General features: G+C 39.2%; 1 protein-coding gene across 1 annotated transcript; it reads left to right on the top strand.

Moving 5' to 3' along the window:
* The first annotated feature begins 2,197 nt into the window (after positions 1-2,197).
* On the top strand, positions 2,198-14,559 carry cideb (cell death inducing DFFA like effector b). The gene is made up of 5 exons (XM_062994324.1): positions 2,198-2,357; positions 4,546-4,660; positions 7,157-7,306; positions 11,130-11,329; positions 11,993-14,559. Exons 1-5 carry the CDS (start codon positions 2,269-2,271, stop codon positions 12,138-12,140), a joined length of 702 nt encoding a protein of 233 aa, XP_062850394.1. The 5' UTR covers positions 2,198-2,268; the 3' UTR covers positions 12,141-14,559.
* Positions 14,560-26,424: the final 11,865 nt, after the last annotated feature.

The raw sequence follows: 26,424 nt of genomic DNA, 5'->3' as shown, positions 1-26,424 counted from the left end.
TACAACTCTTTTTTTATTTTTCGTTCATTCAATTGAATTGGATTGATGATGATAAAACATTTTTTAAAATAAATATGTTTGCATTGATTTTGCCTCCGTTTATGTCAGTATTATCACATGAATTGTTTGAATTAGACCACATAGCAAATGTTATTAGAGTGATTCAAATATTTTTTTTAATTAATGGTAATATCTGAGGGTGTTGGGGGGTTCAAGACTGTAGTATATTAGAATTGTATTTGGTGATATATAACTGTAAGTTAGTTAACGGTTAGAAGGTGGCAGTAAATACTTAATGACTATATAAGATAATGACAGTAGAATTACTAAGTGAATGCACATGTAACGGGTTGGAAGCATGAATGTGTGTGTATGTTGAGAATAAATGTGCAGAGTTAAACAGATTCTCTCTCTGCCTGCAATCTCCTTCATCCAATATATCACAAAGACAAAGGGATTAACATTGTCTTGGAGTAACATTACCTGTAGTTATGTTAAAAGTATGTTAAAGTAACATTTAAAACATTTAAAAATGTTTTTGGGTATATTCTTTAACTTGTATTAAATGTCTTGAGAAAATTAAGAAAACTGACAAAAAAATGACAAAATAACGTTGAAGGAACGTTCTAATAAAACATTCATACAACCAAAATGGAACGTTAAGGGGACGTTCAGAGGACCTTATTTAAAATGTTCTTAGAACATTCCAAGACAACGTTCCCAGAACGTTAAATTATGGTTGCAAATGAGGTTTAGGTAACGTTCTATGAACGTTTTCATAACTTTAACACAAACGTTCTGAGAACATCAAGAAAACCGGACAAAATAACGTTGAGGGAACATTCCAGTGCAACGTTCCCACAACCAAAATGGAATGTTTGGGCAACGTTCTCAGAACGTAATTTTGTTAGCTGGGATGTGGGCTCTACTAAGCTTTTGAGTTAACAGTTTTCACTCTTGCAACTTCATAAAGGCCTGGTTTATTAAGTGCTACACAGATGGTTGTCCCTCCAGCAGCTTCTCCAGTCACATGACTTTTATAGGTCTTAGAGAGCAACAGTTGGGTTCTTTCTTACCTCTCTGACCAAGGCTTTTTTTCCTAGATGCCCAATTTGGATGCATAGCTGATCTTAAGAAAGTTTAAGGTTGTGCCAAGCTTTTTTCAATTTCAAAATTAAAAAAATGTAGGTAAGTGAATGTGTATGATGACTGCCAAAGTACTTGGCTCTGTTTAGGGTGTATTTATCCAGTGTTTTTGGTTGCAGTATGAAGCTCAAAAAGTGATTTTCATTTTGGTAGGTAAGTAATAATCTGTACATTTAAACAAACACTATCTGTTTACAATTGATTCAGTAAAAAACACTTAATGTTCAGTACAGTGGTACCTTGAAACTTGGTTCTGGGAGTGGCATTGAGTTTAAAAGGCGTTGAGTTTTAAGGTATTTTTCCCATAAGGATGTATGGTCGTGTGGAACTGCATATATTTTAGGCAAATGTAAAATAATAGGGTTGTTTTTGACACTTTTACACAGAAAATAACTAAATATAATTAAAAACAGTTAAAAATCAATAAAAAAAATACAATAAAACCTGCACTTTACCTTTACCTCTTTTTTGTTTTCTTATGCTTCTTAATTAGTGAAGAGAACTTATGAGCAGTAATAATTAAGAGAGTTTTAGTGCTTCTATGTCATTCTTGTCATTAAGTCACATTAGGCTTTTTTTAAGATAAGCATTTTAGACTCTCTCGGAGAAGCTGATTCTCACAATTTCTCAGAGCCTTGAGCTATAACACAAGTTTAAAAGTGAAACAGGAGGAAAATCCAACTGAACACAAATACATGTGGAGCTTTCAGAGTGGATTTGACGGTTATTCCCCACAAATGCAGATTCGTCTCATATTCGCACTTTGATTATGTTTTTTCAAGTCAAGCACTGAACAAAGCAGCAGGCACACATATGCTGAGTTTTAAGGGTACAAATCTTTTGTTGAAGGGTGTTGAGTTTCAAAGATTTTAAGTTTAGGGGACGTTGAGTTACAAGGTACAACTGTATAAGATTCATTCTGTGCTTATGTCTGGTAAATGTTATTCCCACTGTTACTCTTAAGCACTATCAGACAGAGGACCTTGTCCCATGATATCTCTGACTAAATCATTCAGTTCTGGCCAAAGTCCACAATGATACTGTAGATCAGGCTCTAGAGCAGGCCAGCCATTACATACCAGGTGTTTACCACTAATTACCTCTTAGAAAGAGAAAAACTTAATGCACAGATTTAATTGTATATGTACTAAAGAAAAACACATTTGGATCACTGAACTCTTCAGAATGGAAACCACGTCTTCACTGCTTAAGTGAGTTTGTTTTTTGTTTTGCTAATATTTACACATTTGTTGGTTGTTAGTTTGTCTTTTTAGTGTTGATCATGCAAAGACAATTCTCTGTTGTGGTGTTATATAACTGGTAAATGACTTGTCAAGTCATTTCAATGTTTATATTTAATGTGTTATTCTATATAAAGAACATATATTTCTGTTGTGTGTTTTACTTTGTATTTTCAACTAGTGTATTGTTCTGTTTAAGGGTTAAACGATCTAAAAAGTCTTGGCCTACATGGTGTCAAAATTAATCAGAAAATATAGCTGTACAAGTCAAAAACTAGGCTTTAATTTCATTTAGGGAAGTCAAATATTTTCCATCCTTTAATACATATTGGATGTATCAATCCCTGTTTTCCATTTTCAATATGTGTTGCTACTGTTGGGCCCATAAGCAAGGCCCTTAACCCTCCTTTGTTTTGATTGTATATATTCACAATTCTGAGTCACTTTAAATAAAAAGTGTCTCTTAAATGTCGTAACACAGTGGTCCCCAACCACCGGGCCGCAGACCAGTACTGGTCCGTGAGAAAAGCAGTTTTCACTGCTTCATTTTCGGGTGTTATTGTCTTATTGTCACTAGAGCTGGGCGGTTCCTAAATCACCTGGGTTAATGATTCGAATCTTTGTACCGAATCAGGAATCACGAGTCCGAAATCTCAATTAACCCGAATCCTATTAGTCCTCTGACAGGCTGCCGTTAAGTACACAAGTTGAGTGAGCAGGCTCACCGAAACACCGCGGACTCAAATGATTTGGCTGAACCGACTTTACTCATTTAAATATTCCAATAAACAAGCAGTTAAACACACTGGTGTTCGTTATGTGGCTGATTTTATGCACATGCTATTATTATTATCAGTAGTAGTGGTATAGATTAGTAATGCAGGATATTTTCTTGTAAGCAAAACAACAACAAAATATAGTTGTATTATTATTAAAATGCAAATGCTTACAGGCTACTTTAGGATTGTACCACTTAAGGAGTATCATAGCCCCCATAGTAATTTTAAACCCTTGACCCATTAATATACCCATCTGATTGGTAGGTGAGTCCACCCCCCTCTCCTGCATGATCAAGATTCCACTTAGAAAAAAGTGTCGACTTGTTACTGACAAGAGAAGTGTGAGGTGCCAAGAGAATTAAGAGAGAAGGACTTATTTACAGAAGATGAGTGCATGGAAGACAAGTAATATTTGGATGCATTTTCATGCAGTAAATCAGTCACAATCAGAATGTCAGTACAAGTGACTCAAGTGACTCAACTGATCCAAGTGAACCGGATCACATTACTGAGTGACTCAGATTAACCCGAGTCCATAAAATGAACCGAATTTATCACCACTAATTGTCACATAGGTGAAAGCAGCGTCTCGTTGCAGCGAAAACAACTCATTTTACACCATTCGTGAGCAATATTATTAAATCCTCCCTTCCCCACCGGTCCGTGAAATTATATCTTATATGAAACTGGTTTGTGGTGCAAAAAAGGTTGGGAAACGATGCCTTAACATGTGTTTTAGTATTAATGGTTAACTCACAAATGTGAAAGTTACAAATGCAATGGGCACTAATACACCCCACATACCATGACAGATCCTGGGTTTGGCAGTGCGTGGCTCTCAGCATGCGATACTGCGCTCTATAAGTCCTCATTCCTGGCAGGTGAAAAGAAGTGATTGGAAGCTGAGCAAGTGTTGGATGAGGCGCATGACAGCCTTGGCCCTCGTCGATTGAGGGTGGGGGTGGCGACAGCAATGAGAGAGCGATAAGGTCCAATTGAACATGACTGTATTGGATGAAAAGGGGGGAAAACCAGTAAAAACAGTTTTCACTGTACATTATTTTATTTTAGCTGCCATTGTTTATTGGCAAGAGCAAAGTTTACCTGGGCCAATGTGGCGATTTCAATAACAGTAGCATGCTAGCTTTGAAAACATTGCTTTTTTGAGGGATCAAAGGTTATGAACATTCTATAGTGGTCTTTGGCATTGTCTTTTATGCTATTTTGTCTTTCAGTGTTGTTTTTTCACTGATATTATGCACTGTAGAGGGTGAAATACATAAAATGTTTGCAGTCACTCATCGATTTGGCCTCTACTTCTACTTCCCACGTTTATGTTCTCTGTGCTTTATGTTTACTTTCTGTCTTTACTCTTTTAGGTCAGTGTCCCGGCGTGTATGGTCAGCCCCACAGAGACCTTTTAGAGTCTGCTCATGGAACAGAGAAACAAGGAAGGGAGTTACTGCAGGAACACTTGAGGAGCTGAAACAGAGAGTGAGTCAGCAGTAAATAAAGATATAATTTCAGAAATGTGCCATGGCTTAGTGGAGCGAAGCCTTTTATTCATAAATTGCCATTTATTTACATTAAATTTTCCATTGACCTCATTTTATTTTTCTTATAATCTCAAGTTACTTGTGTTATTATTGTAAATAAATTCATTTATTTTTATGTCCCACCACCGCTCTATCCTGGCTAGGGTTGAACCCATGAAGTCGGCTAATGCAATTTACTTCACCCGAGTGCCAACTTTTGTTATTATACTGTATAATAAATGTTGTTTCAGGATAATACTTTGAGGATCTTGGGAGAAAATATTTTCCTATGATAAAAACATTAGGTGGCGCAGTGGTAAAAACACACGCTAGCCTACCAGAGCTGGGATCTCGAATACATCGTATCGAATCTCAGCTCTGCCATCCGGCTGGGTTGAGCGGCCACATGAACAACGATTTGCCTGTTGTTCATATAGGGGTGGGGTATTAACCTGGATAGGGTCTCCTCGTAACTGATGCACTACGTCCTCTGCTGGCATATTGATGGCGCCTGCACAGAGGCGGGGAAAGAGTGCGGATCATGTTGTGTCTCTCTGTACAAAGTGCTGATCCGCATATATGCACTCGCCTAGTGTGGGCGACAAAATGCATACGGCTGCTGCCCACGTGTCGGAGGGGGCATGGGTTAGCTTCAATCTCCTCAAACCAAAGCAGGGGTCGGCATTAGTGGAGAGGAAGCGTGACGCAATCGGGCAATTGGACGCGCTAAAAAGTCAGGAGAAAAAGGGGAGAAAATGCATAAACAAAATAGCTGGTAGAAAAAGTGCTCCACACCTCCAGTTACTGTCTGTAAGGAGTTTGGCATGTTCCTTAAGATTCCTCATAAGTTTACACCAAGTATAAAGGTTTCCTCCAACCTCCCAAAACAGAAAGATTGGCGACTTTTAATTTCCCCCAAGGTGAAAGTCCCACCCTATAAATAGATAAATATCCTATTATTTAAAAAGAGAAATGTAGTTTATTTAACTTAAAGCAAACCAAATCTAGATTAATTTATAAATTAATTAATAGACTATACAGGGTTACTTTGAAACTCAACGTCAGTTGGTTCTAGGATGTATGGGAAACATGTTAATGCCTTCCATGGTCCTGTGGAACGGCACATATTTTGTTATATGAATATTATATTACATATAATAATAATAATAATAATAATAATAATAATAATATTATATTCAAGTGCCAACAATTTATTCCTGTGGCAAATGTTGTTTACAATTACCATACCAAATTTTTAGCTTTTAACTAATTCTGATCTGGAGTTATTGAAGTTGGAGTACAAAGTGTCGGGCCAGTGATAGCTCAGTGGTTAAGGTACTGGACTAGTAAACAGAAGGTTGCCGGTTCAAGCCCCGCCACCACCAAGTTGCCACTGTTGGGTCCCTGAGCAAGGCCCTTAACCCTCAATTGCTCATCATGTTCCACTCATTGTGTGTAAGTCGCTTTGGATAAAAGCGTCTGCTAAATGCTGAAAATGTAAATGTAAAGTGTCCATGTTGGTTTCTAGGGCTTTCCAACACACAAAAAATATGTAAGATGAATTATTTGTACTTTATAGTGTCATTATTTGTGCCTTTTTTTGGCTCTAAAGATCTGTCAGACCCTCCCCCACATTTAAATCGAATTATTGAGCTGTGCTTTTATCTATGGTAAAGATTCATTCGTTTTGCTCACTCTATTTCATTATGGTGTTGTGCGAAAACAACTCCATGAATCAGTCTTTTTCAGAGATTCGGTCGTGGTTCAAGCCTTGAAAAATATCTGTATAAACCAATCAGAGCTTTCGAATTCAGAATTTGGGCGGAATTTCAGTTCTTCCTCTAATCCAAAACAATAAAATGTTTTTAATTTCTCCAATGTGTGTCATATAGGTGAGCTAGCAATGAAAAACTCTCTCTTTATTGGTTGTAGAGGTATAAGTGACAGCTAAGTTAACAAATTACATTCAGCTTTTTACCACGAAAACCATGAGAATAAATGATCCCACTAAGGTTTTCGTTAGTTAGGTGGACAAACACAGTTGCATATGGATTTATATATTCTGGAAATATCTGGAAACAGAAAAAAAGTGGATTTTATCCCTAATGGAACAACACACGGATATAGACTTGGTCTCAGTTTAAAGAAGAGAAGTTCAGGTAAGCAGCGGTTATGATCTTATGTTGCTGTGTGGCATTATTAAATATTGAACTTTTTCAGCATAAATGTGAACAAAGCGATAGTTGCACACACTTTGAGGTAAAGGTAAAAGTAAATTTTAAAGGTAAAAATCGTTACAAGGTAACACTGTATTTGGTTTGCTTTAAGTTTTTTTTAAGTAATATTTTTAAAATGAATTAATGGATCTACATTTGGTTTGCTTTAAGTTATATCTCTGAATTAATTAATGTTATATTAAATGTCATATTAAAGTATTACACACTGTGTTTGTCAGGCAGCGCATGCTTTGCTGATTCCTCTCCTGCTGTCTCTGGTGTGTGAGGAGGATGGTACTGAGGTGGATTCAGACGAGTTCTTCATGGCCCTGCCAGATAACACAGTTTTCATGTGCTTGAAGCCTGGGCAGACCTGGAAACCCCATCCTGTATGTATAAGTGTGTGTATGATAGTGGAAATGATACATGATGACACATTTAAGATATTGTAATAAGCCATTAGTACTACTTGTTGTGTAAAATCATTCTGAACAATAGCAACATATTTGTCAGTTTAGCTGGAACGTTTTCACAGCATTACTATCTATATCTATAAGACCTTTTTGCAAGTGCCCCAATTTCAATATTAGGACTGTCCCAATTTAAAAGCCCCTGTGAGTGAGTGTCCTCCTTAGACATGTGTAGCTGCTGGCCACATCTTTTAACCAGGCAGTGTTGGATTTGTACAGAAAGATTTAGCATGTATGGAGGACCACACTATTCACACTAAATTCACTCACAGCAGGTGTTTACACCTCAGTCAGGCAGTGGTAGTCAACCACTGTTAATGATGAATGTAATGCTTATAACATATTTACAAAATACATTGGGACAGTGATAGCCTAGTGGATAGAGCTTTGGACTATCAAAAGGTTGAGAGTTCGAATCCCAGCTCTACCATGCAGCCACTGTTGGGCCCGTAAGCAAGGACCTTAACCCTTACTGCTCCAGGGGTGCTGTAATATGGCTTGTAATATCGTTGTACTGTAGACCTGTATATGTATAAATGACAAATAAAGGCATTCTATTCAAACAAAATTGGGACAGAGACAAAATAGGACTAAAAAGTTTCTAGAATATTCCAATTACACAATTTTGAAACCTTCTACTATAAGTAGTTGAATTGGTCATCATTTAGAATATCATTCAGACCTCAGAGGGCATTGCATTTAAAACTGTCAGGCTACTGTAATAAATATAGCCATCAGCCATAACATTATGAGCACCTCCTTGTTTCTACACACATTGTCCATTCTATCAGCTCCACTTACCATATAGAAGCACTTTGTAGTTCTACAATTACTGACTGTAGTCCATCTGTTTCTCTGCATGCTTTGTTAGCCTGCTTTCACCCTGTTCTTTAATGGTCAGGACCCCCACAGGACCATCACAGAGCAGGTATTATTTAGGTGGTGGATCATTCTCAGCACTGCAGTGACACTGACATGGTGGTGATGTGTTAGTGTGTGTTCTGCTGGTATGAGGGGATCTGACACAGCAGCGCTGCTGGAGTTTTTAAATACCGTGTCCACTCACTGTCCACTCTATGGCTCTGTGGTGGTTCTGTGGTGGTCCTGACCATTGAAGAACAGCATGAAAGGGGGCTAACAAAGCATGCAGAGAAACAGATGGACTACAGTCAGTAATTGTAGAACTACAAAGTGCTTCTATATGGTAAGTGGAACTGATAAAATGGACAGTGAGTGTAGAAACAAGGAGGTGGTTTTAATGTTATGGCTGATCGGTGTATATTGGGATTCTAGGAAGACTATGCTGCCATCAAGGTGGCGTCTTTTCCCAGAAGGTCCATGTTCTTTTTTAACAAGACAACAACAGACCACATTTCCCGGAAATGGGGTTTGTACTTGTTTTCCCACTCACTGTAATTACACCGAGACTTAAGTAAATAGGTTTTCGGTCATCCAGAACTTCTTTAATTTAGTGCTGGTGTGCTCTTCATCAGATCTGCCCATTTGGAAAACACCACATCTTTGGATAATAAAAGGACAGCTTAAAGAAGGAAAACTTTCAAATAAATATTTACCTGTATAGATAAATGAGTGCACTTATCAGCAGCCAGTGATCTAATTTCAACCCTGCTTCCAGTCTACTAAAAACAAGTACACCATTTGAAGGAAGAACAAAGGCTGCATCTCAGGCAATATACACTGATTAGCCATAACATTTACATTTACATTTTCAGCATTTAGCAGACGCTTTTATCCAAAGCGACTTACACACAATGAACTGAACACGATGAGCAATTGAGGGTTAAGGGCCTTGCTCAGGGACCCAACAGTGGCAACTTGGTGGTGGCGGGGCTTGAACCGGCAACCTTCTGTTTACTAGTCCAGTACCTTAACCACTGAGCTATCACTGCCCCCCCCCCCCATAACATTAAAACCACATCCTTGTTTCTACACACATTGTCCATTTTATCAGCTCCACCTACCATATAGAAGCACTTTGTAGTTCTACAATTACTGACTGTAGTCCATCTGTTTCTCTGTATGCTTTGTTAGCCTCCTTTCATGCTGTTCTTCAATGGTCAGGACCCCCACAGGACCACCACAGAGTAGGTATTATTTAGGTGGTGGATCATTCTCAGCACTGCAGTGACACTGACATGGTGGTGGTGTGTTAGTGTGTGTTGTGCTGGTATGAGTCGATCAGACACAGCAGTGCAGATGGCGTTTTTAAACACCTCACTGTCACTGCTGGACTGAGAATAGTCCACCAACCAAAAATATCCAGCCAAAGGTGTCACGTGGGCAGCGTCCTGTGACCACTGATAAAGGTCTAGAAGATGACCAACTCAAAGAACAGCAATGGATGAGCGATCGTCTCTGACTTTACATCTACAAGGTGAACCAACTAGGTAGGAGTGTCTAATAGAGTGGACAGTGAGTGGACATGGTATTTAAAAGCTCCAGCAGCGCTGCTGTGTCTGATCCCCTCATACCAGCACAACACACACTAACACACCACCACCATGTCATTGTCACGGCAGTGCTGAGAATGATCCACCACCTAAATAATACCTGCTCTGTGGTGGTTCTGACTACTGAAGAACAGCATGAAAGGGGGCTAACAAAGCATGCAGAGAAACAGATGGACTACAATCAGTAATTGTAGAACTACAAAGTGCTCCTATATGGTAAGTGGAGCTGATAAAATGGACAGTGAGTGTAGAAACAAGGAGGTGGTTTTAATGTTATGGCTGATCAGTGTATATTACATGGGCAAAAGTATTTTTGCACATGATGATGAGCTTGTTCTATTCCATATTGGGCAGTAATATTAAGTTGCCTCCACTCTTTTAGAAAGACTGTTTGTCTGTAGGAATTTGCACCCACTCACTTAAAAGTCCATTTGTAAGGTCAGGCAACAACGTTGGACAAGAAGGCTTAGCTCACAATTGATGTTCCCATTCCAATGGTCTTTAATAGGGTTAAAGTCAGAGCTCTGTGCAGGGTGAACTGGAATTCCTCCACACAGAACTTGGACACTTGACCATAAGCCTGTTGGACATCCCATTTTGGAAACAAATGGTATTAAAATTGAATGGCCTCTATTTTTTTAGCAATAGCGATGCTTTGAAGTATGTCGGTGGGAAATTGTGCCTATTTAGTCTAAGGAGTATTTGTATGGCCGGGCACTGTTGGTCAGGAAAGCGTCAAGTTAATTTCAAAGCTGTTCAGTTGGGCGGAGGTCAGGGCTCCATGTAAGCCACTGAAGTTTTTTTAGATCAAGCTTTTCTTTATGTCTTTTTAGACATTACAGCCATGCTGTAACAGGAAACGGCCTCCCCGAACTGTTGCTGAAAGCAAATTTACTTTATATCATTGATTGTTTACACATGTTAGCAATTGTTGTGGCTGAAACACATGAATTCAATAATTACAAGGGGTGTTGCAATACTTTTGGGCATATAGTGTATGTCTGTATTGACCAAATTTTGTGGATGGAGCACAGTCATGCACCTATTGAGGTGAGACACATAAACTCAGTAATTCGGATGGGTGTCAAGTTTTTTTTTTTTTTTTTAATCAAATTGGATTATTGGAACTAATTACTTGATAAGCTTATTGCCATATTATTATTTTTTTCAATTATCTGTCTGTTGTATCTGATAGTCCAATCAATGTATGTCTTAGATTGTATCTGCATTTGTATGTTGTTTCCACCTTTAATATAGTTTATCATTGACAGTTAGGCCTGAGAGGCAGCAGCAACATCAAGCCAGCTGATAGCAAACCCCGCAATGGTCGTGACATTGCTCAAGTAACCTTTGATCTTTACCGCCTGAACCCAAAGGATGTTTTTGGCTCTTTAAATGTGAAGGCTACATTCCAGGGGCTTTACTCTGTCAGCGCCGACTTCCAATGCCTGGGACCCAAAAAAGTGATCAGGTGAGAAAAACCAACATATATACACATATATACACTAATCAGCCATAACATTAAAACCACCTACTTGTTTCTACACTCACTGTCCATTTTATCAGCTCCACTTACCATATAGAAGCACTTTGTAGTTCTACAATTACTGACTGTAATCCATCTATTTCTCTACATACCTTTTAGCCTGCTTTTACCCTGTTCTTCTACCCTGACCACCACAGAGTAGGTATTATTTAGGTGGTGGATCATTCTCAGCACTGCAGTGACACTGACATGGTGGTGGTGTGTTAGTGTGTGTTGTGCTGGTATAAGTGGATCAGACACAGCAGCGCTGCTGGAGTTTTTAAATACCGTGTCCACTCACTGTCCACTCTATTAGACACTCCTACCTGATTGGTCCACCTTGTAGATATAAAGTCAGAGACAATCACTCATCTATTGCCGCTGTTTGAGTTGGTCATCTTCTAAACCTTCATCAGTGGTCACAGGACGCTGCAAACAGGGCGCTGTTGGCTGGTGCTTCTATATGGTAAGTGGAGCTGATAAAATGGACAGTGTGTGTAAAAACAAGGAGGTGGTTTTAATGTTATGGCTGATCGGTGTAGAGGTGGGAATCAAACTGAGTATTTATTACTGTCTATTTGATGTTTGTTTGTTTCTTCTATATGATAGAGAGGCCCTTAGAATGATCTCCACTGTACTCCAAGCAGCCGGTCACATGTTGATCACTTCAGCCACTGTAATTCGCCGAATCATCCAGGGTGCAGACTTACTGGAAGCCCAAGGTGGTCATCAAATTCAGATAGAACATTGGAAATGACTTCCTCTGTGATCAGGAAACAAACTTTTTGTTTTGTTAAATGCACGTCATTTGAAAGATCCCACAATCAGAAAACTATTCGATGCTCTGTAAATTTCTCATTAACTAAATATGAATCTTAGTAACCAAAAATGATAAATCTAATGAAACCTGCAATTTATAATTCAATCTGTACTGTCATTTTTGCACAACAATGTATTCTGGATATGGATGCATTTCAGAGAGTTTGACTAAATCACCCAATAAGTTTGAATTATGAAACCAAGCAGCATATTGTTTATCTTTTGTGCACATTTATGGATGATTCAACCTGTCAATTTCATTGCTGATATTTGAGCTATTCAAGCAAACAGTAAAATAAGAAGTTATTCAGTGGCTCTAACTGAGCAATCTGAGCTAAAAAAAAAGTGTCTGGTGTATAATCACTGTATTATTTATAGCAATTCAATTTAATGCAGCATGAGGAAAAAAACCTTTAGAGAAACTGTTTAAATGAAAAGCTGTCCTACTTTGAGCCGCGAATCAGTAAAGAAAATTGAAGTTGATTTGTAAACAGGGTAAATAAAACTGGGTTTATAAAAACTGAAAACACCTTTATTTATACTTTAAAAGTATTATTTATGGATTATTTATTAAGGAATAATTAAAAAGGACCATTCTAGCCAATTAACATGTAAATTAAGGAAGCCTAAAGCAGGGGGTTTTAACCTTTTTGGACATGGACTTGCGCCCCCAACCCAAACCCCTTGCAACCCCCCACCTCCCCCATCAACTCTCTCCCAGAAACCATTGCGAAAGCTCTTGACAAGCTAAAATAATATAATTAACGTTGTGCGCATCATACATACGACGCAATTTTGCTAATTGAAATATTGAAAGTTATATCCTTGTCAATGCGATGGCGGAACCTATTTTTTGAGCACATTAAAGAAATTTAATTAGTCATAAATCGTAAGCGGTACTTGCTTTTAATGTAGATGAGAGTAGAAAATGTTACTTCACAGAGCCAAGTAGAGGCAAAAGTACATCAATGATAAGTTCGCCAGTTCAGGATACTGTTCAGGATACTCTGCTTTGACTGACAGAAAACTAAGGTGAGTTAACTTTTAGCTCCACGGGCAGAACGAGTCTGACTTGGCAACCGCTATGTGGTAATAGCCAATTTAATTAAGCCTCCAACCTGTAAGGAAAGCGAGTCACACAAAATGTTTTACAGTAGCTGGTGTTTATTTAAAACCACAGCGATCATTAATAACAATAAAAACGGAGAGATGACTGAGGAGAGAAACTCAGAACGTGCACAAGATTCTGTGAACTGTGCATACTGTGAACAGAGCATCTCCCAATATACACCTCTCTTAAAAAAACACACACACACACACACGTCCTGTAACAGCCGTCATTGCTTTTGTCACCGATTTATCTTCACTGTTAGTCCTATTTTTGGAATTTTCTATTTTTCCCACTTTTTTCCCCTCAAATTTTCTCCCCTAATCTAGTCGTGTCTAATTACCCTGATTGCGTCCTCTATACTGATTCGACCCTTCACCGCTGACTGAGGACGCCTCTCAACTGACATACGCATAGTCAGTACGGATTGTGCATTTTTCACCTGCACGAGTCCAGTTCATACACTGATGGGCACTGTGTACGGAGGGCCACACCCCCACCAGCGTTATTCCTCAGCTCTGTGCAGGCGGCATCGGTCAGCAGGCAGGGGCCGCAGTTGCACCAGTTATGAGGACCTATGATCCGACTTTTTACCCCTAACCCTGAACAACAGCTAATCGTTGTTCATGCAGCTGCCCAGCCCAGTCGGAAGGCAGTATACGATTCGATACGATGTATTCGAAACCCCAACTCTGGTGAGCTAGCGTACTTTTTAGCGGCTGTTAGTCCTATTTTTAAGTTTTGCTAGCCAACGGTTCTTTTTTCGGACTGAGCTGGATAAACGTGCGTTCGTGCGTGGTCAGCGAGACTAATCAAATATGTCTCCTGTGGGTGAAAAATCAATTGCTTTAGTTTTAGAAGTAAAAAAAATCTTGTAATGTTGCGCAACCCCCGCCCTCCCTGACACACCCCACAGGTTGAAAACCCCTGGTCTAAAGAACTCTTTACATTTGGAGAATGTGCATAATTTCAGGGTCTTTTTAAGAGATAATAAAGTGTGTTTTAGTAAAGTGCAGTTTGTGTGTCATCCTTCTGTGTGTAACCTTTCCTTAAATTGTTTTTTCTTTAATATTTTCCATCCGATTTTGATACTACAGCTTTGATTATCATTTAATATGGACTCTTTGAGAGCACATTCTGCAAACCATTAAATGTAGAATGTTGGCATACATTAAAATACGTTTCATGTATTGTCTGTGTTGTGTGTCAACATCATATCCATGGAATAAAAAGAGCCTTTTAAACCTTGCGCTATTATGCAATCTGTTGGTGTGCTTTCAGATATGTTGGTGTGTGTTTAAAGACTAGCGCCTGATAATGCAACCCATGTTGTAATGTTTTCAGTTGCTGATTGAAAACATTACGACATGGGTTGCATGCATTATCAGGGGCTAGTCTTCTACAAGCAACACAAGACAGAGGGCATTTGTGAAAGCTGTGCAGCTAATCATCGCAAAGAGATGACTGTGTAGTATGTGCATGTTAGTTTCCAGTTAAGAGCGTAGTAAAGAGGTGGGTCTTCAAATCAGCAAGAGGCTCAGCTATTCGAACAGACAGGGAAAGTTAATTCCAAGATCTGGGTGCTAGTATAGAGATGAACCTTGATGACAATGATGATGTCTTCCTTGAGTTCTGATTAGTGGATCAAGACAAGCTAGACTTGTGGCTTGAAGGTTTTGCGATACAGAACAGGGTTTGATGAGTTCTGTAAGTCAGGATGGGACTAGTCCATTTATGAATTTGTAGTCAAGCATAATTGTTTTAAGCTAAATGCAGGCAGCTACAAGAAGTGAAGAGGGCACAGCACTGTGTCAAGTCAAGTCAATTTTATTTGTATAGCGCTTTTTACAATGAACATTGTAAACGCAACTTTACAGAATCCAGGACCAAAAACCCCTGTTGAGCAAGCTGAGGGCAACAGTGGCAAGGAAAACTCCTTTAAAATTACAGAAAGAAACCTCGATAGGAACCAGACTCAACAGGGACCACCGTCCTCCTTGGGTGGCCTGGAGGATAATTTGAATAAAAAGGATTTACACAAATCAAACATACACAAAATTAAATTAAACTAAAAGTTATAACTAGCAAAAAATAATTCATTATTTGTCTGTGATAAAGTCCGTAGTGAGTTCTTCACATTTTTGTCACATCTAGCAGGAGCAGTATTGTTGGCACAGCAGTCTCGAGTTGCAGTCTTTAACCTCCGGGTAAAACAACAGAAGATGTAGTTAAAATGTGAGATCTTTAAGAGTAAAATGTCAGTTTTGCAGAGAGTAGCTTTAGACTCCCACCCATAATTATTACAGCATAACTAAAAGGACGAGCGAGCAGATAACAAAGTCATGAAGGCTTTTACAGGACATCAGCGCCCACCTCCCCACCGTCATCAAACCTGAGTGATCGGACAAGAGAGGCAGAACGACAGCAACCCAACATCCCTGATCACCACAAGTTTCTATGACCAAGAACCACCAAGCTCTGTGCCTTTGTCTATATTCGGGGTGGGAAGCTCTGGTCCCAGAGGCCAGAAATCAGACGCAGCCAGAAGCCAACACACAGCGCCAGCAAATCTGACAAACACGAGAGCACCAGACTGCCCAGACCTGTGGTGATGAGGCAGCATTTGGGCTGTTTTAAAACCAGGCAGCTGTATTTAAATCAGTTGCAGGGGTTTGATAGTGGACATGGTAAGACCTGCCAGGAGGCAGTTGCAGTAGTCTAGCCTCGAAATGACAAGAATCTGACTGGCTTTCATGGAGAGCAAGGGTTAAATCTTTCTGATGTTGTAGAGGAAAACCCAACATGAGCTTGTCATGTTACCAACATGACCTGATATCCAGGACAACACTGAGGTTTTGTAGGTTGTCAGATGGTTTAATCTGAAAGTCTGTGAGAGTAATGACTAGGTCTTGGAAAGGTGTCAGATCTCTATTAATATATATCAGCTCAGTATTACTGGGGTTAAGTTTCAGGTAATGAGCTGACATTTATAATAAGCTATCTGCCAGATATTTTGAGATGAGAGCTGACACTTGGGTGTCTGAAGGGGGAAACGACAGGATGAGCTGAGTGTTTGCATGGGCTTTCCCCCGGGTTCCCTCTTGTTACCTGGTGGATTAGCTGCTCCAGTTTGCCTCTAGGTGTGAGTAAGTAAATAAGTGTTGCTGTGTGATTGACCTAGGGACCTGTTCTCACATCCTATTACTTATCTTATTTCCTTAGGGTGTCACTGTGGCTCAGTGGATAGCATTGTCACCTCACAGCAAGAAGGTTCTGGGTTTGATTCCCAGGTAAAGCGGTCCTTTCTGTGTGGAGTTTGCATGTTCTCCCTGTGTCTGTATGGGTTTTCTCCCTCAGTCCAAAGACACACAAGTGAGGTGAATTGGAGATACAAATTTGTCCATGACTGTGTTTGACATTAAAATTGAACTGATGAATCTTGTGTAGGCAGTAACTACCTGTCCTGTCAAGAATGGAGCCAAAGTGTGTAAAACATGACGTTAAAATTCTAATAAAATGAATAAATGTATGTTGTCCTTATACACTCATGGGTTTCCTTCAGGTACTTTCCAAAAAACAAACAAACTCCAGATTACAGCTAGGTGTGGGTCAGTGAGTCCTGAGCCCTCTCCAGGGTGTGTTCAGGGTGGCACCAGTCCCAAGAGCCTGACTAGGATATATGAATGAATAACCATGTCTTCTTTCTTTTGTTTAATATACACTATATTGCCAAAAGTATTCACTCACCCATCCAAATAATTGAATTCAGGTGTTCCAATCACTTCCATGGCCACAGGTGTATAAAAGCAAGCACCTAGGCATGCAGACTGCTTCTACAAACATTTGTGAAAGAATGGGTCGCTCTCAGGAGCTCAGTGACTTACAGCGTGGTACTGTGATAGGATGCCACCTGTGCAACAAGTCCAGTTGTGAAATTTCCTCACTACTAAATATTCCACAGTCAGTGGTATTGTCAGTGGTGTTATAACAAAGTGGAAGCGATTGGGATCGACAGCAACTCAGCCACACAGTGGTAGAACATGTAAAATGACAAAGCGGGGTCAGCGGATGTTGTGGTGCATAGTGTGCAGAGGTCAACTTTCTGCTGAGTCAATCACTACAGACCTCCAAACTTCATGTGGCCTTCAGATTAGCTCAAGAACAGTGTGTAGAGAGCTTCATGGAATGGGTTTCCATGGCCGAGTAGCTGCATCCAAGCCTTACATCACCAAGCGCAATGCAAAGCGTCGGATGCAGTGGTGTAAAGCACGCCACCACTGGACTCGTAGACTCGTAGCAGTGGAGACGTGTTCTCTGGAGTGACGAATCATGCTTCTCTGTCTGGCAATCCGATGGACGAGTCTGGGTTTGGCGGTTGCCAGGAGAATGGTACTTGTCTGACTGCATTTGTGCCAAGTGTAAAGTTTGGTAGAGAGGGGATTATGGTGTGGGGTTGTTTTTCAGGAGTTGGGCTCGGCCCCTTAGTTCCAGTGAAAGGAACTCTTAATGCTTCAGCATACCAAGAGATTTTGGACAATTTCATGCTCCCAACTTTGTGGGAACAGTTCGGGGATGGCCCCTTCCTGTTGCAACATAACTGTGCACCAGTGCACAAAGCAAGGTCCATAAAGACGTGGATGAGCGAGTTTGGTGTGGAAGAACTTGACCTCAACCCGATAGAACACCTTTGGGATGAATTAGAGCGGAGACTGCGAGTCAGGCCTTCTCGTCCAAATCAGTGTCTCTGACCTCACAAATGCGCTTCTGGAAGAATGGTCTAAAAATTCCCATAAACACACTCCTAAACCTTGTGGAAAGCCTTTCCAGAAGAGTTGAAGCTGTTATAACTGCAAAGGGTGTGCCGACATCATATTAAATCCTATGGATTAAATATGTGAGTCACCCAAGTTCATATGTGTGTGAAGGCAGACGAGCGTTTGGTTGTATATGTTTGCTTTCTGAGTAAAATCAGGACTGTTGTGTTAATTCCTTTGCTACCATGAGAAATTCACCAACTTTATAAAGTCTTGTCTTATGACTTCCTGCATTTAATTGTGTTTTCTTCATCTTACTGTCTGTGCTGTGATCTATTGACGCACTTTGCTCCACCATGAGCGTCATGCACTGCTGTCATTCTCCAAGCCTTCCTACACTTTATCTCACTGCCCCCAGGACATATGCAGCTGTTCACTCTTTGCTATGGGAAGCATGAGAAACAACTGCAGGGACTGATGGGATGTGTCTTCGCAGGTCTCCATATTGGCAAATGGAGTGATAAGAGTTGAATCATTAAGCAAAAAAGAACTGATAACGTCCACTTCCGTTACAAGACTACACAGACTTCACACTGAGTCAGCTAATGGCATGCCAACTCAACTCTGTACCACATATTAACCACCAGAGACAGATGACTTCCTTTCCTCTTGTTGTTTTGCTGTTTTTTTCTTAATTTAAAGCAACTTGCTTTATCACTCATGTTTGTTTCTTTACAGTAAAGGACTATTAAAACTGTGGTAGTTGCTTTGTGTGAGGACCACTAACAATGTTGATTGGAATCAATGTATTCTAGGGCTGGCACCGATTCGATACTCTGTATTGGTATCGGTCCGATATTGGCCCAAATCACTGGATCGGATATCAGAAGGAAAAAAATTTGTAATCTGATCCGATACTGTTGCTTAATGTAAAAAAAAACAACACTTAATGTAAATAACACTTAATGTAAATAACACTTAATGTAAATAACATTTAATGTAAATAAGGCCATTCAAAAATTAAAACACACTGATCTACTTAAACCTTTAGCATTGAAAAAAATCATCTACTACTGCCACAACTAAAAACACTGTTTTTTGGCATGTTGTCCAAAGTGTCTACAATTGGAAGATGTGAATGTCAGTCAAACACGATGGACCAATTAGAATTAGAAAATGAGATTTTCCGTTAAAGTTCTGTCACATTTTTAGATTATTAAAAACCAAAGCGTGCTTATTAAGAGGACATCTGTGGCTTAACGGGAAACGGTGTCGTTTGTTTTATTTCATAACACTATTGGATTAATAGTTGAGGATGTGAAAAAATGCTGCTAAATGTTCTGTGTAAACGTTAAAATAAAAACAGCAGTTTTGCATAAGTGTGATGTTGTAGGTTCTGTATTTATTTCTTTAGAATATTTGTCCCACAGTCTGAGCATTGTTATTTAGATAGCTAGTTTAACCATGGTGCATTGAGACATGTATTATTACTGCTTAGTTGTTTGAGAGGAGAAATGACGGTATCGGATTGGTATCAGTATCGGCAGATACTTTGCAGTATCGGTATCAGACATAAAAAAAGTGGTATAGAGCCAGCCCTAATATATTCTGAACCAAAACTTCAGGACCACCCAATGTATAAATGTATAAATAACATTTTATACATGCTATTTAGTATGGTAGTATGCAGATCAGTAATGAGCCAGTAGCTGTGTCCTGCGCACACGTCTTACTGTGCGGAGGAGGATTTGACGGAGGATGATCTTGTGGAGGAGCACCCGGTGAGTCATCCGCTCTGTGTGTGTGTGTGTGTGTGTGTGTGTGTGTGTGTGTGTGTGTGTGTGTGTGTACGAGAGAGATGAAAGCATTTTATCTCGTTATGGGAAACAAATGATGTGACAGTAGTGACCTTGCAGGGGACATATAGATGGCTTTCATCGAGATCTCGATTTAAAAAGTAGACAGGGTAAAAAAAATCCCTGTTGGTATTAAGGTTCAGGTTTAAGTAAAGTTGAAATATCTATTTAACTACACAAGACAATGGAGTCAGCCCAACAATACAGCCTAACCAATACAGTGTATCACAAAAGTGAGTACACCCCTCACATTTCTGCAGATATTTAAGTATATCTTTTCATGGGACAACACTGACAAAATGACACTTTGACACAATGAAAAGTAGTCTGTGTGCAGCTTATATAACAGTGTAAATTTATTCTTCCCTCAAAATAACTCAATATACAGCCATTAATGTCTAAACCACCGGCAACAAAAGTGAGTACACCCCTAAGAGACTACACCCCTAAATGACCAAATTGAGCACTGCTTGTCATTTTCCCTCCAAAATGTCATGTGATTTGTTAGTGTTACTAGGTCTCAGGTGTGCATAGGGAGCAGGTGTCTTCCATTTAGTAGTACAGCTCTCACACTCTCTCATACTGGTCACTGAAAGTTCCAACATGGCACCTCATGGCAAAGAACTCTCTGAGGATCTTAAAAGACGAATTGTTGCGCTACATGAAGATGGCCAAGGCTACAAGAAGATTGCCAACACCCTGAAACTGAGCTGCAGCACACTGGCCAAGATCATCCAGCGTTTTAAAAGAGCAGGGTCCACTCAGAACAGACCTCGCGTTGGTCGTCCAAAGAAGCTGAGTGCACGTGCTCAGCGTCACATCCAACTGCTGTCTTTGAAAGATAGGCGCAGGAGTGCTGTCAGCATTGCTGCAGAGATTGAAAAGGTGGGGGGTCAGCCTGTCAGTGCTCAGACCATACGCCGCACACTACATCAAATTGGTCTGCATGGCTGTCACCCCAGAAGGAAGCCTCTTCTGAAGTCTCTACACAAGAAAGCCCGCAAACAGTTTGCTGAAGACATGTCAACAAAGGACATGGATTACTGGAACCATGTCCTATGGTCTGATGAGACCAAGATTAATTTGTTTGGTTCAGATGGTCTCAAGCATGTGTGGCAGCAATCAGGTGAGGAGTACAAAGATAAGTGTGTCATGCCTACAGTCAAGCATGGTGGTGGGAATGCCATGGTCTGGGGCTGCATGAGTGCAGCAGGTGTTGGGGAGTTACATTTCATTGAAGGACACATGAACTCCAATATGTACTGTGAAATACTGAAGCAGAGCATGATCCCCTCCCTCCGGAAACTGGGTCGCAGGGCAGTGTTCCAGCATGATAATGACCCCAAACACACCTCTAAGACGACCACTGCTTTATTGAAGAGGCTGAGGGTAAAGGTGATGGACTGGCCAAGCATGTCTCCAGACCTAAACCCAATAGAACATCTTTGGGGCATCCTCAAGTGGAAGGTGGAGGAGCGCAAAGTCTCGAATATCCGCCAGCTCCGTGATGTCGTCATGGAGGAGTGGAAAAGCATTCCAGTGGCAACCTGTGAAGCTCTGGTAAACTCCATGCCCAGGAAAGTTAAGGCAGTTCTGGGAAATAATGGTGGCCACACAAAATATTGACACTTCAGGAACTTTCACTAAGGGGTGTACTCACTTTTGTTGCCGGTGGTTTAGACATTAATGGCTGTATATTGAGTTATTTTGAGGGAAGAATAAATTTACACTGTTATATAAGCTGCACACAGACTACTTTTCATTGTGTCAAAGTGTCATTTTGTCAGTGTTGTCCCATGAAAAGATATACTTAAATATCTGCAGAAATGTGAGGGGTGTACTCACTTTTGTGATACACTGTATGTCCATGTTTATGTGGATACAGTCATGGCCAGTAATGTTGGCACCCCTGCAGTTCTTTTTGAAAATGCACCACTTCTAACAGAAAAATGGTGCAATTACAATTGCTTTTGTATACACATACACAAAAAAAGTCAAATCTGATTATAACTATTTTCTAGAAGTGAGAGGTACCCATATTTTTGTCTGGGTGGATACTAAATGCCTCCAGTTAAAGCAGCTGTTTGGAGAGCTTAAAAAACATAAACATTTAAAATATTTAAGATATCTGACATGCTGTTTTCAGTAGCTACATCCTCTCCTTTTTATCTTGCAAATACATCCAAAAATTTAGAAAAATTTAAGAATTCCAAATAATGGATTTTATATGGCCCCAGTTGTGTGAACAGCTGGCTAATTCCTATAAAACTGCTCTGGCAAAACATTAAATCACAATAATAAATTACAAGTAATTTACAAGCAGCTCACCAGAGCAACACACTGACAAAGAAGCCAACAAAACAGATAATGGATAATAAGACAATGGTTCAAGTTAAGGCTGCCACTGTTGGGCCTAAAAAAAATTATAAGCCGCTTTTAATTAAGATGTCTGCCAAATTAATCAGTATAAACTGAGAACCAAATGTCCTTATTATAATGTGACTACGGCTCATCTGGAAAATAGTTGAGTCACCATAAAACAACTGCTCTAAAAAGCCTAAACTAAAAAAGTAAATAAATCAACTAATAATAAATGACCTATTTCCTGAGGGTAGTGCTGTTAATGTAGGGTTAAGGTGAGCATAGCGTTAAAGACATGTTTTTATTTACAACCCCAAATCAGAACAGTATGGAAAATGGGACAGTATGGAAAATGTAAATAAAAAAAAAAACAGTGTTCCTTACATTTACTTTGACTTTTATTTGACTGCAGACAGGATGAACCTGAGTTATTTCATGTTTTATCTGCTCAACTTTATTTCATGTGTTAATTTACACCCATTCCTGCATTTCAGGCCTGCAACATTCCACATTCCAAAAAAAGTTGGGACAGGGGTAATTAAGGGCTAGTAATGAGGTGAAAATACAAAATAATGATGTGATTCTAACAAGATGATGTCAACAGGTGATTGTAATCACGCTTTGGTACAAAAGCAGCATCCAGGAAAGGCGTCCAGGAGTCTTTGATGAGCAAAGATGATCAGAGGATCTCCAGTTTGTCAACAAATGTGTGAGAAAATGATTGAAATGTTGACCAGACAAAACATGAAATATCTCAGGTTCATCCTGTCTGCAATGAAATGAAAGTCAAAGTAAATGTAAGAAGCTCTGTGTTTTTTTTTATTATTTGCATTTTCCATGCTGTCCCAACTTTTTCTGATTTGGGGTTGTATTTATTTACATTCAGTTTATATAATTTCTGTCTGTAGATCCACTTCAAATTCACACACAATGTATTTTAACTTTGTACTTGTAAATAAAAAAGTAGAATATGTATTTAAAAGCATAAATAAAGACATGTTAAAGAATGTTAGGATAAAATATACAATGAAGACATCACAAACCAATAACAAGCACTTACAGAGTGGTTACATCGGCTCAGCATCGCTGCACACCAAACGTAAGCTACAGCGTACAGTGCGATGTGCAGAGAAAATCCTCGGCTGTTTTTCCACCCTTAAAGACCTGTACTTCTCGAGGATGAGGAAGAGGGCAGGGAAGATCATGGCTGACCCTTCACACCCTGTTTACTCACTTTTCCAGTGGTTTACTACCCAGTGGAGACTGGGAGTGAGAGCCTTAAAGACTCTGACCAACTGCCACCTCCACAGCTTCTTTCCCCAGGCCATCACCATTCTTAACAAGGACTATTCTCACATTCTTCCCTTACGCACATTTGCGCCTTATCTACTTGGAATATCTATTGCACATTTTTTTTATACTTGAAGTCTGTCAGTGTACTGTACTGTACATCTTCATTGCACACTTTATTGAATGCTATACTGTTTTTATTGCTGCTGTAATGTTTATTCTTTGTTTATATGTAGTTTAACTTTTATATTTTCTACTTGAAGTCTTTCAGTGTACTGTACTGTACAGCTTCATCGCACACCTTGACTTTGTTGTTTTATTCTATGTTTATATATAGTGTTTCTTTTTTGATTATTTAATTCGATGTTTATATGTTGACACCTGCACCAAGAGAAATTCCTTATATATTCTGATTCTGATACAGCTTTTAAACATCTTGAATGTTATTATTAATTTATTTTTAACAGAATATGATGTTTGATTTGTTTGATTGGATCAGATGTGTTGCTAGAAGGGAAAAAACTTTGCAGGTCATTGGACATTCAGAACTGGAGTTGAGGAACCTTGGTGTGTAAAGCTAATCAGTAATGTATATAGACACTAAAATTTCTTCAGTCTGCTTCACATCTGAAGGTGAAACAATTGCTTCGTTTTCAGTACACGGTAACTCACGTTAGGTTAGGTGTATTTTTTTATATTCGTTATCCTACATTTCTTAGTTGTTTTCACTGCCAAGTGACCTGTACCGTATTAGTGCTAAATTTGGCTTCCCTTCGTGAACAGGGACAGAATGAAAGTGTGTGTGTGTGACGCGAGAAACAGAGCACACTGATTGGTAAAACAGAATTGGCGCTGAGGTGAATGACTACAAGCGCCATGTTTAAAACCAGTCACAACAGATTTTATTAAAGCTGAAAAAAGTAACAAACAGGCTGCAGTAGAATAAAGACCACGATAAATGATGAGGGAAATTATTTATTTATTAGGATTTTAATGTCATGTTTTATACACTTTGGTTACATTCATGACAGAAACGTAGGGTGGCCAGCCGTCTGGCTTTAGGTCGGACAGTCCGGTTTTTCAGCTGCCAGTCCTCCGCCCATGCAACGCTAGGACGGACACTTAAAAATCCTCCTTTTGGAGTGAACTGGTTACATTTTTGAATACATTCAATATTATCTGTCATTGGCTCAGGTACATGTCTAAACAAATGCTTTGTATTTTATTGGTTTAACACAGAGTGGTAGAGAGAACAGTGGCGACACTCCCATAGGGAACCGTTGTAACGGGCGGGACATTTTTCTGCACAGCTTCCGCATCGTGGGCTGCTCAAAAGTTCCAAACCCATAGAGCCCCATTCATTTCCACTACTTAACATGCATTTTCAGCTGTATGTTGCTTTGTTTTTAAAAAATAATGAATTTAATGTAATTAATATACTTAATACTGTTATTGTTTAGCATTTGCTCAGCACTAAATGTTACATGTTTATTTTAATTAATAGGTATAACTGAATTTAGCTTAGTCAGTTAAGCTTAATTAATGACACTAGAGTCTTTTCACCTAAAATGAGTTGATTACTGAAATTATAATAAAACATTATAGCCATAATAAATCATGCTACTTTTACTTTCATTCTTAAGTACATTTGAAGGTAAATACTTTAGTACTTTACTCAAGTGGAGGTAAAGAGTATTTTTACTTTTACTACTACTTTTACTGGAGTAATATTTTACCTTGGATATCTCTACTTTAACTCACCTACATGGTTTGTGTACCTTGTCCACCACTTACATTAGACAAAATGAACTAGTGCATATTCATAATGAATTCATTAATGTATTACATGTAGGAATCAATTAATAATCACTCATGAAATAAGAGATGAATGAATGTTATTTCCTGTACCTGCACTATAATGTTAAAGGTGCAGTAGTGTGTTTATCAATCTGTTCATTCAGTGCAGGTAAACCTTATGAATCCAGCCACATGGCTTAGTGTTTAACCAAAATGATTATTATTATTATGAATCCTCAGGAAAGTGAAGGGAGATTAGTTTATGTAAAAAACAAAACAAAAAAACTCTTTAATCTCTGTACTGTATATTGTCTCTACTACTTAATGATATGGCATTATGTAATGTATGCTAATATAATGTACTGTGTGTTAACAAGAACGACCTATTAAGTCATTATAAACATCAATCTTCCACTTCATATACCAAACTGACATTAAAGCAGATGCAGTAAATGTAAACGCAGGTGAAAATACCCAGAAATTGTACAAATGTTTATTATTTACTGTTTAATATTTCATTTACTGCTGTCTGTCCCATAGGAGAACATGACAGCGCCGGGTTTGTTTGGAACTATTGGAGGGTTACATGAAACACGTGACCGCGTGGCGGCGAGATCAAGGAGTGTCGCAACTCTCTATCTACGGCTCTGGTGCTACCTATCGTGGCTCGCCCACCACTGGCCAATCACAGAAGGTCCGCCCTCTAAATGCTAGTCTGTGATTGGGTGGTTGAATTTCGCCCGCTCGCTCTCTTCTGCATACACCTCTACTTGAGTCAATTAGTAAACTTTTGGAGGCAGTGAGGAACAGACTTAAATATCAAAAGTAGACACAACATTTAAGATAAGATAAGATAAGATATCCTTTATTGATCCCACAATGGGGAAATTTACATCGAAATAATGAATAATAAACACATTAGGATGAGGGGATAAAAAAACCAGCAACCAGATTGTGCTCTCAATAGGAGCACACTGTGATAACATGAGTAAAATAGTTGGTGAGTAAAACAGTAATTTGTTATAGAATTCTTGCTTAAATTGGTCAAAAACTCTG

This window comes from Trichomycterus rosablanca, chromosome 4, assembly GCF_030014385.1.
Source record: "Trichomycterus rosablanca isolate fTriRos1 chromosome 4, fTriRos1.hap1, whole genome shotgun sequence".
Lineage (NCBI taxonomy): Eukaryota > Metazoa > Chordata > Actinopteri > Siluriformes > Trichomycteridae > Trichomycterus > Trichomycterus rosablanca.
This window is presented reverse-complemented; position numbering and strand designations above follow the sequence as displayed.

Bases quoted from the DNA above. Each gene is read 5' to 3' on its own strand.
- cideb (XM_062994324.1), top strand. From the start codon at position 2,269: ATGCACAGATTTAATTGTATATGTACTAAAGAAAAACACATTTGGATC. The intron at 4,661-7,156 runs GTGAGTCAGCAG...TGTGTTTGTCAG, and splicing joins TTGAGGAGCTGAAACAGAGA to GCAGCGCATGCTTTGCTGAT. The intron at 11,330-11,992 runs GTGAGAAAAACC...TCTATATGATAG, and splicing joins GGACCCAAAAAAGTGATCAG to AGAGGCCCTTAGAATGATCT.